At 56.7% G+C, this 16,172-nt stretch overlaps 1 protein-coding gene across 2 annotated transcripts; it reads right to left on the bottom strand.

The window, feature by feature from the left end:
* Window positions 1-203: 203 nt before the first annotated feature.
* Window positions 204-14,717, bottom strand: PKP3 (plakophilin 3). 2 transcript variants are annotated; one of them, XM_027860141.1, is made up of 13 exons: window positions 14,302-14,717; window positions 5,342-5,427; window positions 4,532-5,172; window positions 4,122-4,245; window positions 3,825-4,029; window positions 3,429-3,603; window positions 3,042-3,159; window positions 2,674-2,844; window positions 2,023-2,208; window positions 1,600-1,753; window positions 1,178-1,370; window positions 951-1,038; window positions 204-786 (listed from the first exon to the last, which is right to left on the bottom strand). In XM_027860141.1, the coding sequence occupies exons 1-13, from the start codon at window positions 14,558-14,560 to the stop codon at window positions 751-753; spliced, it is 2,436 nt and encodes an 811-aa protein (XP_027715942.1). In that variant the 5' UTR covers window positions 14,561-14,717; the 3' UTR covers window positions 204-750. The 2 variants fall into 2 exon arrangements, with proteins under 2 accessions (XP_027715942.1, XP_027715943.1); XM_027860142.1 differs by lacking the exon at window positions 14,302-14,717 and adding an exon at window positions 9,736-9,919.
* Between the last annotated feature and the right edge of the window lie 1,455 nt (window positions 14,718-16,172).

Raw genomic sequence — 16,172 nt, 5'->3', positions numbered from 1 at the left:
ACATATCCTTAGAGCTGAGATCTCTTCTTTCCAGAGAATCTGCCCCCATCCCCAGCCACAGTCAGAATTCTACAGTGACAGCCCTGACATCCTGGCAACCAGTAGGGCCCATGCCTCCTGGGGAGGGCCTCATCCAGCCTGGCCTGTCCCAGCAAAAGTTGCTTCTTCCATTGGGTTCCTCTCAGAAAATGCAAACACACACCCACCAGACCAGTGTCTTTTTTATTGACCCAACCCCAGCTCCAGCCCCTCCCAGGCCAGCCTCGGGCCCCTGACCCCCAATCCATGGCTGTGACTGTATGTCATGTCTGGCTGGGTCCAGCTACTCCCTGTACCAAGCACTGGGGAGTCCCTGGGGGACACTGGGGCCATAGCAGCAGTGGCCTCCAGAGATTGGAGCCCCCCTAAAACACCAAAGGATTCCCAAGCATCCCTACACCCAGAAGCCAGGGGCTTTTGCCCCATCTTGATAGCCAAGCTCACCCCAAAGGCCCCAAAGTTCCCCCAAGTGCTGGACATGTACTTAGTGCAAGCCCTCCCCCTTGAACCATTCTGTAAGCAGTCAGCTTGCTTCAGTACCCCACCCAAAATGGCAGTGGGGGCCAAGAGGCCAGACCTGGACAGGTCCAAGGAGACAGGGCCAGGGGCCAAGAGGCCAGGACAGAGCCAAGCCAAGATAGTCCCATGCAGTGGTGGGGGAGGGGTCCATTCAGCCCCCTTCTCCCCCACACCTTTTCCTCTTCAGATGGTTTATGGACCCAGGAAATCCTCCTTCCGATAGCCTTTCTGCAACATGGAGAGGAATGAGTTAATGGGAGTGCATTGTCAAGTCAGAAAGAATGGATCTGTCTCTTCCCTGTTCTCCCAGGTTCCCATGTCATCTTGGGTGCTTTCTGCCCCCATCCTATATCTTGAGCAGTGTTCAGTGTGCTCAGCACGTGTTCACTTACCGCCCGGAAATCCCGGTGCAGTTTGCTGTACTGCCACAGGTTGGCCAAAAGGCTAGAGGCTGCTCGGGAGGACTTTTCACTGTCAGGCCTGTTGGGGAGGAGTGGAGAGCATTAGCTGGTGCTGGTGGGGAGGCCTGAGGAGGAGAACCCCAGCCTAGGGAGAGGAGAATCTGATTTCTCCCACTTCCTGATGCCTCCCTCCCCTGTTGTCAGGGCTTGGTACTGACCCGTCCCGCTTTTTCTTGATGTAGATGAGTTTTCGGAGGCCATCAAAGTAGAGGAGGTCACGGGCAGCGATGGGACTGGCCACCACCAAGTTGTTGAGCACTGCTATGATGTTGACCAGCACATCTGCTGGAGGAGGCTTTTCCCCAACACTCCCTGGCAGTTTCTCAATCAGATGACTGACCACCTTGGTGGCTGCCTCCCTCATGGGTAGAGGGCAGAAGTCAGAAGGTGTCAGACAGCTTCCCCAAACACCTCCTTTTCTTGGAGCCAGGGTTGCATGAGCATTCCCCCCTCCCCCTGTAACTCCATTTCCTCCCCTCTGGCCCATCAGCCAGGACAAGAGCAGTAATATCAGGCCATGAGCCAGTTGGGACACAGGGGATGAGGGAATCATTGCCCCTGGACCTTGAGGGAGACTCACACATCTCATCCTTGTTTCGGGCATTCCGTGATAGATTTCGGATGAGGCCAGTGAGTGAGCGCAGCTGGTGATGGTCAGCTGTCCGAACTCGGTCCAACAAGGGGTTCAAGATGCGTTCCTGCTCCAGGGCTAGGCGGCTCAGCACACCTGCCCACTGTGGGGCAAGGAAGGGTTGAGGGGTCTGGGGGTTCCCAGTGTCCCTCTGCCCCCCAGATCTTCCAAATCAGCTCCTCCCCAGGATGGAATGTCCCGCTGCCCCTGGACTTTCCACCAGGGGTCACCCACAGCTCCCTAGTGTTTCCTCCCCTCTCTCTCTCTCTCTCTATCTCTTTCTCTCTCTCTCTCTCTCTCTCTCTCTCTGCAATTCTCTTGTTTTTATACATCCCTGGCCTGAATCCTGGTCCTCTGGCCCCAGGCCCTCACCCTTCGGTCCCCGGCAGTGATGTTCTGCAGGGCTCCGGCAGCAGCTTCTGTTGTGTGCCTGTTCAGCTCACATCGTTGAAGAAGTCGGTTGTACAGACCCACAATCTGGGGGCTCCATAGCCACTCGAGCCCCTTGGGATCCTTGGAGACCTCAGCAAAGGTCAATGTATCTGTCGCCAAGGGCAGCTGGGGAGGTGAGGGGGCTGTGAGGCCCAGGCCCAGCTCTCAGAGTGTACCCCTTTCCCTGCTTCCTTCCTCCCCTCCTCCCTTGGATCTTAGGATGGGGAACCCTCCTCACTTCCAGCTCCCCATCCCCACCATGGCTCCCCCAAGCCCTTGCTCCGAGGGTCACTCTGCTCTTGGCCATGCTGCCCACCTCAAGCTTCCTCCCTCTGCCTCACTGGCTCCCCAGCCCCTCGCTCCTCAGATCTCTCTCCAAAATCATCCAGGATTGCCTCTTCCAGCCTGTGCAGCCTAGTGTTGCATCTCTGAGCCTCAGTTTATCCTTCTGTAAAATGGGCCCTGTAGGCTTGCACTGTGAGGTTGATAGGTGGCCCTATCAACTTTAGTGCACCCCCCGTCTCCCCAGCCTCTAAGCTCCCCAAGGGCAACAGCTGCCTTTCTCAGGGCTCCCTGCTTCTCATTGCCTACCTCTCGCAGCCTCCTGCTCTGGGGGGTGAAGCAGCCCACGACCTCCCCCGGCCTCCCGGCCCCGGCTTCCCCACGGCCTCGGCCCTCCAGCCTCTGTAGCGCCGAAGGCGGCATCTCGTCATACAGGCGGTAGGAGAGGTTTCTGAGCACACACACTGCATTCTCCACGCTCTAAGGGCATTGGGACAGGTCAGTGGTCATAGCCACTGTTGGGGTGGGGGATGGAGCCGGGGAGAGAGTGGGAGTTGGGGGGGGAGAAGGCTCAGATCAGAAGGTGGACCCCCCCCCCAGGAGGACAGACTTGGGTGGGGGCAGGGATGGGAATGCCCTCGGTCTTCTCCACCCTCCCTGGCTCAGGGCCCGCTGACCTTGTCCTCACACTTGCCCACGTCCAGGGCATGGTGGATGTAGGTGACCAGGGCATCCACCAGGCCATGGCACTCTCGCATCCTCTGCCGTGTGGCCTGGGAGGCTGAGCTCAGGTTTCTGGGGCAAAGAAGTAGGGGGATCAGAGGCCATAGGCCCCTCTGGAGGAAGGAGAGCTTGGCTTGGGATTCTTTCACGAGGCATCCTGACTCCCAGTAGGGCCTAGGCACTGGGGTGAGCCGATGAGTTCTGTCCCCCCAGAGACCCTCCAGGCCCCCTCAGGATGGGCCTGGGTCTCCCCACTTGGGCCCCCAAAGGATCGGACTGGAGACAAGGATGACTGCAACATGTGTGAGGCGCAGCTGGGTCAGGGAAGTCTGGCTGGGCACCTGAGGAAGCCTGTGGCATTGTAGAAGATCTCTGCCTCAGAGGCATTCTGCTGGATAAGGGGAGGCCCCCCAGAGCCTGAGAGGGGGCTCAGCACCAGGTCCGTCAGCTGCTCCAGGGTGTCTCGGGCCAGGCGATCCTTCAGGTGGTCACTGGATGATAGGTTCCACAGAATTCCTGAGAGTCGGAGATCAGGGGTCAGCAGCGGGCTCCCCACCCTCTGGAAGGAATCTGACTCCCTCATCTGGGGCTTGAGCAGGAGAAAACTCCAGCCTCCCTCCCCTCTCCTGCTCCTCCCCCTCCATGGCCATGAATCTGCTCAGACACGCATGAGCACATCTGGCAGTGGCGGGCCTGGCCCTGTGGGTGGGGGGGGGGGTGGGCAGCCCCAGCCTGACCCGTGACGTTCTTGCGCAGCTCATCGTCCTGTTCCCGCAGAGTCCTCAACAGCTCAAAGATGCCGTTCTCCTCCACCAGGGCCAGTTTGTTGTCTACGTTATCATAGATGAGGTTCCGCGTGGCCCCGGTCGCATGCCTCTGGACCTCCTGGTTGGCGTGGTTGAAGAGTTTCACCAGCTTCGGCACAGCCTGGAGGCTGCGGGCCTAGGGACCGGACCAAGGTCATGGGTTACGGGCAGCTCCTCGGGAGGCAGCAGTCAGGCAGGGACGGCTCCCCTGCCCAGCCCGGCCCTCACCTGCTTTTTGGCTGCTGCGTCACTGTAACACTTATGCTGGATGTAGGCTGCTCCCAGAACCTGCAGGTTGGGGTCTGAGGCCATAAGGTACTTCACAGCTGAGGGAAGGTCGATGTCGTCAAAGCTGTAGGGTAGGTAGCACGTGTGTGGGAGTCACCTTCAAGGGCTGCAACATCTCTGAAGCCCAGACTGTCCACTCCCTACCCCCCAGCCTCTCCCCCACCCCTCACTCCTGGTCCCCAGGCCCCCCCAGCCTCTCCCCCACCCCTCACCCCTGGTCCCCAGCCTCCTCCAGCCTCTCCCCCACCCCTCACCCCTGGTCCCCAGCCCCCTCCAGCCTCTCCCCCACCCCTCACCCCTGCTCCCCAGCCCCCCTTACTTCCTTACATCCCCTGCTTCCTGCGGCTTACCCACTGCTGAGCCGTTGTAGAGTACGATGACCCCCATAGCTGTCTAGGCCCCGCACATCAGGCAGGTGTCCAGAGTCAGCCAGACTGAGGCTGAGGCTGCGGACTGAGGGGGCTCGGGCCACATGCTCCAGGCCTCCACCAGCTCCCACCGAGGATGTTGCCCGGCTGCGGTGGCTGCTCTGGAAACGCTGCAGAGTCCTCATGGCTGGGGCTCGGATGGTCCGGCCTGGGGCTCCATCTGCAGCTTCAGGCCAGTCCAGTCCCCCTGCACGACTGGAGGTTGAGCTTGCCTGTCGCTCATAACTGAAGGCCCTGTAGGAAGCCCCTCCTGGAGGCTCAAGCTGCTCAGACACCACACTGTAGCGGTCATCCAGGCCTCCGGGGGGGCCCGCCACCAGGCGCAGAGAACGCAGGCTCAGCGTGTCGTAGTCAGCCCTGGGGCCAAGGCCCCCACGGTCATGGTAGGAGACAGGCCGGGGTGCTGCTGGGACTGCAGGCTGGGCCCCCACATAGCCTGTGGACCCATAGAAGCCACCTCCATTGTGCACAGAGCTCACCCTCCGGCCACAGCTTAGGTCCACAGCAGAGCGTGAGGACCAGGCTGCTGTCCCATATCCTGGCTTGGAGATGGGCCGGAAAGTCTGTGGGATGGGGGAAGGAGGTGGTGAGGAGGGTAGGGGTGGAGGGTGGATAGCCCCCTGTGTCCAACCCAGGCCTCCTCCCCCCAACCCTGCCTGGCCTAAGGTCCAAGGGGTTGGGAATAATATGGCCTCCCCAAGCCTTGAGTAGGGAGGATAGGGGAGGACTCACCGAGGCCTTGTCCATGCTCATGCCCTGGGAGCGGGAGCTGAAGCCAGCACCAGACTGCATTGTGTGATATTGACCCCTGGAGACACCTGGGGAAGAGGGAGGGAGACAGGCGGTCAGTGGGCAGAAAGCTGGGTGACCAGACTGATCCCCTCGGTGGCTAGATCTCCCCTCCCCACCCCCTCACCCCCGCCAGGGACCCTAATCTCTCTGCCAGTCAGACCTTAGGTCCTTGCCTATGAAGGACACAGGAGGGGACAGAGATTGGAGGACCGTTGTTGAGTTCTAGGTACCACGGTTCAAGAAGGACACTGATAAACTGGAAAGCGTCTGAGGAAGGCAACTGGGGTGGGGGAAGACCTGGAGGCTGTGTAGTATGACAACGGGCTGGAGGAAAGGGGGGTCAGTCTGCAGAAGGGAAGTCCCCGGGGAACTGGAAAGCTGTCTGTACCGAAGAGCTGCCTGGTGGAGGTGGGCTCTGCCCTGCTCTGCTGGCCCCAGGGGGAGGGCCAAGAGGTTACAGAGAGGCTCCCTGCAGGGAAGGGGCTGTCTGGTGGAGGAGATGTGCTTTAAGCCAAGACAAGGTGACCACAGGATTTTGAAAAAGGATTTCAGTTATACACGGAATGCACTGGAGGACTCTTTGGCCCCTTCCAACCCTGCGGTTCTTTGGTTCTTAGCTAAGGAGACCCCCACAGACTTTTTCTCACCCCTCATCCTTCCCAAACTTGCGGTGCCTCTGACATCACAGATCCTCCTTTTCTCTGGGCTCCTCTCTCCTCCACTGGCTTTTGTCTGGTGAGTTCCCCCTCCTCCACCTTAGGTCTGCCTCCTCGCCATTCCTGGAATTCAGCCCCTCCAACCCCAGCCTGTGCTAGTCAACAGACATTGAACACCTACCGAGCATTAGGCGGAAATGAAATAGTTGATGCTGTAAAGGGCCCCTAACTGATCTCTTAACCTTAGTGTCTCCACATCTCTCTAATTCATTTTCTTTCTTTCTTTCGAGAGGCAATGGGGGTTAAGTGACTTGCCCAGGGTTACACAGCTAGTAAGTGTTATGTATCTGAGGCCAGATTTGAACTCAGGTCCTCCTGACTCCAGGGCCGGTGCTCTATCCACTGTTCCAACTAGCTGACTCTCTAATCTAATTTCTACTCAGCAGAGGTGATTTTCCTAGAGCCCATGGCTGTCTACGGCACCACTTTGATCAAAAATCTTAAGCAGCTTCCTGATGCCTCTAGGATAAAAAATGACTCCTTAGCTTGGCATTCCATGCCAGTCTGGCCCCAACCCACCTTGTCAGTTGTATCTTCTACTCTTCTCCCACATTGATCCTGCCCCTCCAGCCAGGATGATCTCTTCCATGGCTCTTGAAGACATCATTTCTACTTGCTCTTTGTCTACTTTCTGCCCATCTTTCAAGGCCCAGCTGACATCCAGCCTCCCTTATTTCTTTTCTTTTTTTAAAATTTTTTTTAGTGAGGCAATCGGGGTTAAGTGACTTGCCCAAGGTCACACAGCCAGTATGTGTCAAGTGTTAGGTCTGAGGCCGGATTTGAACTCAGGTCCTCCTGACTTCAGTGCTGGTGCTCTATCCACTGCGCCACCTAGCTGCCCCTTAGCCTCCCTTATTTCTTGAGGCCCCAGATTTCTTTCTCTCAGTATCCTTTGCCAGTAAGGTCCTGCTGCCTTCAGGCCTGACCAGCCAGACTGACACAACCTTCATATCTTCATCATCACAGTCCTCCCTTGTCCTGATTGTCCTACATGTGTGGTTTTCAGAACCACACCACTATGGGATTCCTAAGGGCAGGGGGATGTGTCTCCTCTTGGAAAGGAACATGGTAGGCAACTATGAGTGTGTCATCAAACAGGAGCAGGTGGGTAGCTGGGTACCAGGTATGGAGGTGATTTCTCCTCAGCCCGGCATCCCTGCACCATCTGAGAAAATGGTCTCTGTCCCTGGGCTGGGGAGGATGGGACTGAAGCCCCAGTCCCACTCAGGGTCTCACTGCTATGGGCTCTGCCCATAAACAGGGCACTCCTGGGTATATGGCATCCCCTGCCTGCTTGATCAGAGGCAAAGGAACTGCCACTAACAATCTGACCAGCCCCATGTCCTTTCCTGCCAGAGCCAAGAGGGTGAGAGCCCTGGTTTCCTGGTGCCTCTGCCATCCTGTGCTGCTGAGTCCCTCCCAGCTCCTCTTCCCCTAATGCCTTGGGGCATGGTCTGCCCAGGTAGTCCCCCCAGTCATCCCCTTTCCTCCTGTAGCATCCCCTTCCCCTGTATCCTCTGGAATACCTGACCTCCCTAACACATTCCCCTTCATCCCTGACCTCCTCTTCTCCCACTCTTTCCATCTTTTTGCACTCATTTAACTTTGTCCACTTTCTCTGGTCTTGGGGAGCCCGGGGAGGGGAGGCAGTGCATATACATTCTCCTTCATGGCCCCTTCTCTGCCCTCCCTAGCGCCTGCTCAGCAAGATTTGGAATATGGAATTTATAAAAGCAGCTAGCTGCTGTCTCTGCCTCCAGGAGCAGGGATGTCCCCAACCTTTATCCCTAGCCCCACTGTCCCCCTGGCCTGCTGTCCTCCTGCCTTTCCTTTGGCTTCTCTTGCCCCTCCCTCCCACTTTTGCCCAAGGTTTCCTGGCTGGGTTGGGGTTAGTCAGACAAAGACAGGCTCTTATTAGCGCCTTTGCTCTCGCTTAAGAATCTGACCAAGCCATCCTCTCTTTCTTTTTTTGGCCAAGCCTGTGATTTCAATAGTGTGGGGACCCCCTGTTGGGGGGCTTATGTCCACCAGTACAGACTGTCATCTGTGACCTTGGGTGCAACTCAGAGTCTTAGGGCTGTCATTCCTTTCCAGGCCACACTGTGTTGTCAGAGGCAGGACTAGAACCCAGGTCCTGCTCTCACCATGCTGCTGCTGCTGCCGCCTCTCCCCTGGGCCTCCCTCCCTTGGCTCCCTTCACAGTCTTGACCTCAACTTGGCCAACCCAACTGTATGAGATCTTCTATTCCTAAGTGCCTGGTCCTGGTGAACTTCTGCCATTCATGCCTGGCCAAAACCCGCCCATGGATCACCCTCTGAACCGTCTGTGTCCTCTCTTCCACCTCCTCCTGTGCTGCTGAACACCTCCGGACTGGTCACCCCCCGGACAATCCTATCCCTTCCCCCAGCCGAGGACCTCATTTATCACCTTGCTGGGAGAATGGAAGCCACGGTCCAGGCCACACTGCAGCCCACCCCATCCTCTCTATCCTTGGGAGCCTCCCATCCTCTGTCTGCCCCCAGGCTTCAGTCCAGACCCTTCTTCCCTTTGCCAAGAACTACCAAGTCCACTGCCGCCCTTTCCCTGCCATCCACTCACTTTTTGGCTCCTCGCAGGCTCTGGGAGGCTCAGTCCCATCCTGAACCTCTCTGTGGCCTGGGATGCTGTGGTTGCCTTCTTCCCAGGGGCTTGGTCTCCCTGGGTCTCTGGGACTCTGCTCTTTCCTGGTTCTGGATCTGGGGCCTCCTGGATTATCTTGTGTCTCTCGCCCCTGGTCCCATGGGTGTCCCCCAAGGCTCCATCCTGAGCCTTCTCTTCTCTTCACTCACTTTTTTTTTTTTTTAAAGGCAGTTCCGGTTAAGTGATTTGCCTAAGGTCACACAGCTAATAAGTGTCTAGTGTTTGGTCTGAGGCCGGATTTGAACTCAGGTCTTCCTGACTTGAGGGCTGGTGCTCTATCCACTGCGCCACCTAGCTGCCCCTACTCACTCTCTTAATGAGCCTATTTGCTTCTGTGGATCCAGTTATCATGTGATTCTCAAATCTATACACCAAGACCCACTGTTTCTCCCTGAACTCTGCCTGGCTGGACTTCTTCATCTTGGTAGTTCACTGGAAGGAGCCCTGACTCTGGAGTCAGACACCTGGGTTCCAATCCTATCTCTGACATTTCCTATCAGAGCAACCCAGAGTAAATCACATCACCTTGCTGGGTCCCTTCTAACTCAACCTACCACCCAGGAGCCTAGCGATAATCTCTAACCTAACATGTCAGTGGCAGAATTGTTTTTTTTCTCTCTAAGCCCTCTGTTCTTCCTTCCAGTGCCCCGGGCTGTCACCTTTGGGTCATCTCCCTTCTTCTCTTTCCCTCACCCCTCGAATCTCATCAGTTGAAAAGCCTTGTTGGTTCTATTTACAGAACCATCCTATCCATCCCTTTCTCTCCAGTCCTGTGCTTCTCATCACCTCCCACCTAGACTAGCTTCCAAAGTGGCTTTCCTCCTCTTGTTCCCCCCCTCTCCAATCCATCCTGCACAAGCTGACACGACAACCTTCCTCAGGCACAGGTCCAATCATGCTCAACATTCTTTAGCACCTGCCCCCCTTTAGACCAATACCTCTGAGAAAAACACAGAATTCTCAGCCAGTCATTCAAAGTCCCCTAGCCCCTGGCTCCAGTTGACATCTCCTGGGTTATTTCACATCGGTCTCCTAACATTCCATTCCCCAGCCAGACTAGGCTTCTGGCCATTGACGGGATCACAGACCTAGATCTGGAAGGAAGCACAGAGTCCATGCAGTCTAAACCTGCCATGTACACACAGGGAAACTGAGATGGAGAGGGGCGAAGTGATCTTCTCAAGGTGGCGCAGGCAGCAAATGTCGGAGGTGGAATTCAAACCCAGATCCTCAACCTGACTCCAGAGCCTGTGGACTTTCTCTCTCATGTTGATTTCTGTCACTTCTCTGAGGTGGTCCCCCTCCCTGGAACATACCCCCTCTTCATCAATCCCTGCCCTTAAAAATTCTAGCTTCCTTCGAAGCCCACCATTGGTGCCACTTTTACCCAAAGCCTTGCCTTCCACCCTTCCAAAAGTGGATGAATCCAAGAGAAGGCATCCTGTTGGAGACTAAATTGAGGAACTAGCTGATGCAAGTCAAAATGCTGGGAAGAGAGTGCCTACTCCTCCTAGAGACAGTGATGCAGAAAGAAGCAGCTACAATGTGACACACCCCGGATTTTTGAGAGCAGATCTCAGAGGTTCCAGAGGAAGACCAGACAGGATTCCAGGGATTAAAGGCAGCAGGTGAAATCAAACCAGGAATTGGTCAATCAGTCAGTCAGCATTTCTTAAGCGTCTAGTCTGGGCTAGGCACTGTGCTAAGTACTGGGGATGCAAAGAAAGGCAAGGGCAGCATCCGTCCTCATGAGCTCTCGGTTTGATGGAGGAGACAACGAGCAAGCCAATATGTTTGAACAAGCAAGAGATGGCCAGCAGTCATTTATCAAACACCACGTGCCAGGCACTGTGCTAGAGAGTATCGCTGGAGGGAGGGGAAGTAACCAAGAATGACGTTCTGAAGGCACAAAGGGGCACCATTCCACGATGGAAGACAAATGGCAGTGGCCTGAAGAGGGGTCCACACGGGGAGTTCACCGACCCCATTTGATTTTGTACAGAAGAGGGCAGCAAGGGCAGGCCACAAAGGACCACTAGAGGAGCAGGGCCTGGGCCAGGACAAATGGCATAAGGAGCGAGCTGATGCTACTGACAGAGGCCCGAGCCAACGAATGGCTTGGTTTGTCTTTAAGCTCTCTTGGGAGAGGAAGGAGGAACAAAGAAAGGACGGGACCTTTGCTCAGGGAGGATGGGGCAGACACCAGGGAGATGGCTAAGAGGCTCACAGCAGGGTTGTTTCTGTTTCCTCAGGCAAGGAGAATGGGAGATTTTCCCACCGGGAATAACAGAACAAAAACACCTGATAGAGGGCTGCTCCCCAAGATAAGTAGGGAGACAGAGAGCCTTGCCCTGCCCTTGATGAATTCGAGTTCCCTACTGAAATGAGGGACATCCTTAGCTCCAGAAAGAACTGGCTGACGTGAGCACAGAGCCACTGTCGGTGACATTTGAAAGATTGTGGGAAATGGGAGGAGGGGCGCAAGACTGGAGAAAGATGAGTGTTGGCTCTTTTTTCCAAAAAAAAAAAAAAAAAAAAGGAAGAGAAGAGTCTGCAAACTAAGCGTAAGCTAAGTGGACTTGGATTCTGGGAGAGATCCCCAAAGGATCCTTAAAGGGATAGTTGGTCGACATCTAGAAACGGAAGCTGAGAAAGAATCAACCGAGAACCAGCCTGGCTTCAGCAAGCACAGGCTGTGTCAGACTAAGCTCATTTCCACTTTGGCCAGCAGACAAGGGGAAAGCTGTTGGCAGAGTTTGCCTAGATTGAAGGCTCAAGTTTTTGACAAAGGGTCTCTTACTATTCTTCTGGAAGGATAGATAAGAAGATAATAGAAATCAGTAGATTTAGAATGGATATACTGGCTGGACTCAGAGAAGTCAACGGTTCAATGTCAGTGTGGCCTGAGGTCTCTAGTGGAGGGCCCCAGCGACCTGTTTTGGGTCCTGGGCTGGTTAACCTTTTTATCAATGACTTAGAGAAATGCATAGAAGGCAGGTTCATTTAATACGCAAATCACACAAAGCTGGGAGGAATGTAGTAAAGAGGTAATAGAGTAAGATCCGGGCAGCTAGTTCTAAATCTCATGCAACAAATTGAAGAGAGAAAAATGAAACGTCTTGCCCTTAGTTCCACAAAGTAAAACTGCCCAAGTCTAAGATGGGGGAGCAAGATGAGGCAACAGTTTGTCTGAAAGAGATCTGGGGGGCGTTGTGGCCTACAGGTTCACCATGAGTCCTCCCTGGGATCTTGAGCCCCATGAAGAAGGTGACGAGGAGGCAGTAGGCTCACTGTCCCCTGCTCTAGCCAGACCGTTCCCAGAGGACTGTGTTCTGTTCTAAGGGCCACATTTTAGGAAGGTGGTTGACACTGGAGCATGTCCAGAGGAGAGCCACTGAGATGGTGAAGGGCTGAGTCCATGTCCTTGGGGACATTTGGAGGTGGGAACCTCCAGATTTGGGTTTGATCTGGGGAGACAGTTTCTAACCATGAGAGCTGTCCCTAAGTGAAGGGGGCCGCCTCCTTGGAGCACTTGGATGCCCAGTGGTCAGAGATTTCTATTCAGGTCTGGGCTTGGCACAATGCACCTGAGGTCCCTTCCGGATTCTGGGACTCTGGGGGTAGACGAGATGGGGAGAGGGTGGCCAGAAGAGAGCATTTATTCGGCACGTTTAATTCTAGGAATAACTTTGTCCGAGTCTGAGGAGCTGGGGTTCTGCCCCTCTCCTGGTCTTCCCTCAGAATTCTGGGAGCTCCTTGTCAGATCCCTCTCCTAGCCCTTTCCTCTCTGCCCCATGTCCCCTTCCTGCTGTCCCCTCCAGGCTCCAGGGGGCACATGGCACACCCCTAACAAAGGCTTGAGTCTAATGGGATGGAAGTGATAAGCACTGCACCAGGGATTACCATATGCTAAGATGGGTGGGCAGGTGACTATGAGAGGGCAGGTGAGTGGGTGAGACAGAGGGACCAGGCAGGGAAGGGCAGTGGTAGGTGCTCTGGCCTGGACCCAGACAACGCCCTAGTGCAGAGAGGCTGGAGTAGGGGGAGGGGGGCAGGTTCAGACCCTGAGAAGGCCCTTTGCATCCCTGGTGAGAGGCTGGTGGGTGGGAGCAATGTGCAGATGCTGCAAAGGACTGCTTCCTCAGCTGTTCCATCTAGGGGGCTAAGGCCCCAGGAGAGACAGGGCTGCAGCATTTAAGGGGACTGGGATGGGAACTGGACTGGCTGGTTGCTATCCTAACTGGCAAAGAGGAGGAATCGCTGGAGTCCCCAAGGAGGCCCAGGACACTGGGGGAGCTTCCTCATTGGGGGATCCCCTCTAGCCAGCTCTTCTGATGCGTTTGGCCCCCCCCCCCCCCCCCCGTGTACGTTGCCCGGTCAGAGACAGAGCAACCACCCCAGGGGCAAACACACACCCCTTCCTCACCCACACAGGCCTTCCCATCCCCCAGGTCTCCTACCAGCCCAGTTTAATGAGGCTTCATGGGTGGGGAGATTAACCCCTTGACGCCAGGGAGGCTCCGCCGGGGGGGACACCCCCCCCCTTGGGCTCCCCGCACACACCCCTCCCCCCAAATTATAATCATCCTCCTAATTGTCAGGGCTGGCCATGGGTGGCCATCTCTGATGCATTTTACAAACTGTAATTAGTGCCCATATTTGGCTGCCTCCTTCCTGCCCACCCCCTACCCCGCCCCCCAATTGGTGAACTTCCATTCTGCGGCTGAGAAAGCTGAGGCTGAGAGAGGAGGCCACAGTATTGGAGCAGGAGGAGGACTCTGGAGGCCTGAGGCCCTCTGTGGAGTGCCCAAGGGGCAAAGATCCCTGATGGGGTGGCTCCCCTAACCCCTGGGAGGGGTCCTGGGGGTCTGGGGCTTCCTGACTTGTCTCTGGGCATGCCTGTGAGTTCCTTTGTGCCCCAGGGGAACAGCGAAGGGAGCAGGTGAGATCGGAAACTGGGGGAAACCCCAGCTTGGCTGAGAGAGCTCCAGAGGAAGTCGACCTCTCCCAGAGGTCTCACCCTATCCATAATTATCCCCAGACTAGAGTCCGACTGGGGATTCCTCTGGGGCAACCCACACCGCTTTGAGGAAACCCACTTCTGGCCTCCTTTCCTCCCCAAGACTTAGCCCTGACACGGTCCCAAGCAGACACTTGGGCTGGTGCCTCCTGTGTATCTAAGGGAGAGGACTTTAGCAAGAAGTAGCTCAGGGACCCCTGAGGAGCTCACTTCCATCCCCCCCACCCCTGTAGGGCCAGGGATCCCCAGACTGAATCAATCCAAGTCTTCCCCGTGAGTCAGAGAACTAGCTTGGAGTCTGGGCACAATCACAGGCTTCCTGCTGGCCCGCCCTCCCTCACCCTAGAGCAGCCATCCCCCTGCCTTTCCTGAGGCTGGTGGCCTGTGGCTGCCCGCCCTCCTCCCTGCGGCCCCTCGGACCTGGCCCAAGGGGCCCAGCTGGGGTCCCTGGTGCCCCCTCCTCCAATTCCTGGGCAGTGGGTACCTCTGGAGCTGTCTAGGCCTGTGCTGGTTGCAGAATCCGTCAGGGCGCTGGCCAGGGAGCCGTTGACCCTGGAAGGCTGACCCAGCTGGAGCATCCTGGCGCGGACCTGTTCCTGCACCCGGGCCACCTTCAGCCGCTCCCGCTCTGCCTCCAGTGCCTCCTTGTTCTTCTGGTCCAGCTGCAGGTCGGAGGGCAGGGCTAGGGAGCAGACCCCGGTCTCGGGCTGCAGGGCAGAAAGCAGGAAATTACTGTCCTGCATGGTGGCAGGACCAGCCTGGGCCTCAGATTGGGGCTGGGGCTAGGGGCTCAACAGGGCTCGGGCTCTGACCAGACCACCCTGCCCTGCATGGCCCTCCACCAGGTCCTGGGCCAGTGGGTCAGTCGGCTGAGTTCCTAGCTGTCCCAGCCAGCCAGCCAGCCGCGCCCAGGGAGAGACAGCCGACACCGCCCAGGCCTGAGCTCACCTGGGGGCGGGGACACCTGGGGGTAGGCCAGGGAGGGAGGAGCCACCTGCCTCCTTAAGGTGGAATTCCTGGTGAAGGAATAGGCCCTGCCTAGCCCCCAGGCCCCAGGGGCCCTACCCCTCAGCCTCCACCCGCCTCTACTCTCCATCCCAGAAGGCTATGGGGAAGGGCTGGGAGGGAATGGAGGCCTGGGGAGGTCCCAGGGCAGGGGCTGGGCTGGGAAATTGTTGGGACCGGACAGGGCAGGATGGGAGGTACCCAGTGATTATAGTCGTTGCTCTGGAGGGTGGTGGGAAGGTTGCTGACTGAGGCTAGCCTGCTACCTCCCTATTTACCCAAAGCTTTCCCGAGGGCTCAGCTGTGGGCCCAACCTAGCCTGGCATCTCTCCAGCCAGGCCTCGGCTGGGCAGGATATGGGTCCGGGTCTAAATCTATGGAGGTCAGTCACCTCCTTGCCCCTGTTTGGGCACCCTGTGAAATGGTGGGCTCGATGGGATGCTGGGCCAGGCCAGGAGGTGGGGCTGAGTGTCCAAAGACTCTTCATGGACGGAGGAGAGGATGGGTGGGCTAAGGTTATGTTGGAGCCTTCTGGGGGGCTGGGTTACGCAAGGGGTCTAGGGTGGGGATCGGGGTTGTGATAAAGCTGGGTCTTGGGGTTCATTTTGTCCCTTATTCTCATCAATTACCCTCCCTTTTTCTCTCTTATAGTCCCCATCTAGTCCACCAATTTGGGACGCTTTTTAGTTATTCAGACACCCTCCTCCAAGGCTCTCCTTAAGGAGCTGGGCCTCAGTGGAAAATGGCTGCTGCTTGGGGCATCCATCTTAGACGCCCCGGGTCCAGGGGGAGGTGGAAAGCATGTTTCCTCCTAGGGTCCAGGCTTAGTCTTCAGCTCAGCTACTCCTGGCTCAGGGGTAGGTGTGTGTGAGGGGGAGAGAGAAAGAGAGAGAGAGACAGGCCTGGGCAAGCTTGGGGGGCTCTGAAATTCTGATCCAAGAGGCTTCTCCCTCAGACCCATGCCCCACCCCCAAACTGGGCTAGTGCCAGCGCTGCTGCTCCTGCATGTGACGTGGGCATAGGATGGGAGGAGCAGGCTGGTGACTCAGGAGAAACAGCAGAACACAAGTCCACACTAGCAGGGGTGGGGTGGGCGGAACCCAGGCCTCTAGGACCTAGCATTTCAGGCACCCAAAATACAACAGGGCTGCCCCTTCCCATTTGGGGGGTCGTGCCTTCCTGGCTGCTCCCTGAGAACCTGGAAAGATTGGTCTATACTCTGAGGCTCAGTCAATCCAAGAAGGCCACAGCTGCTGGGCTCAGCTACTCACCAGCTTCATCTCAGCCTCAGTTTCCTTATCTGTCAAAAGGGGTCAACACTACCTGCTGGACCTACCTCCCAGGGTTGGC

Source organism: Vombatus ursinus, unplaced genomic scaffold (assembly GCF_900497805.2).
Source record: "Vombatus ursinus unplaced genomic scaffold, bare-nosed wombat genome assembly UNPS02014176.1, whole genome shotgun sequence".
In the NCBI taxonomy this organism is placed as follows: Eukaryota; Metazoa; Chordata; class Mammalia; order Diprotodontia; family Vombatidae; genus Vombatus; species Vombatus ursinus.
Note: the sequence above shows the minus strand (reverse complement) of the source record. Positions and strands in the feature narration are given on the sequence as shown.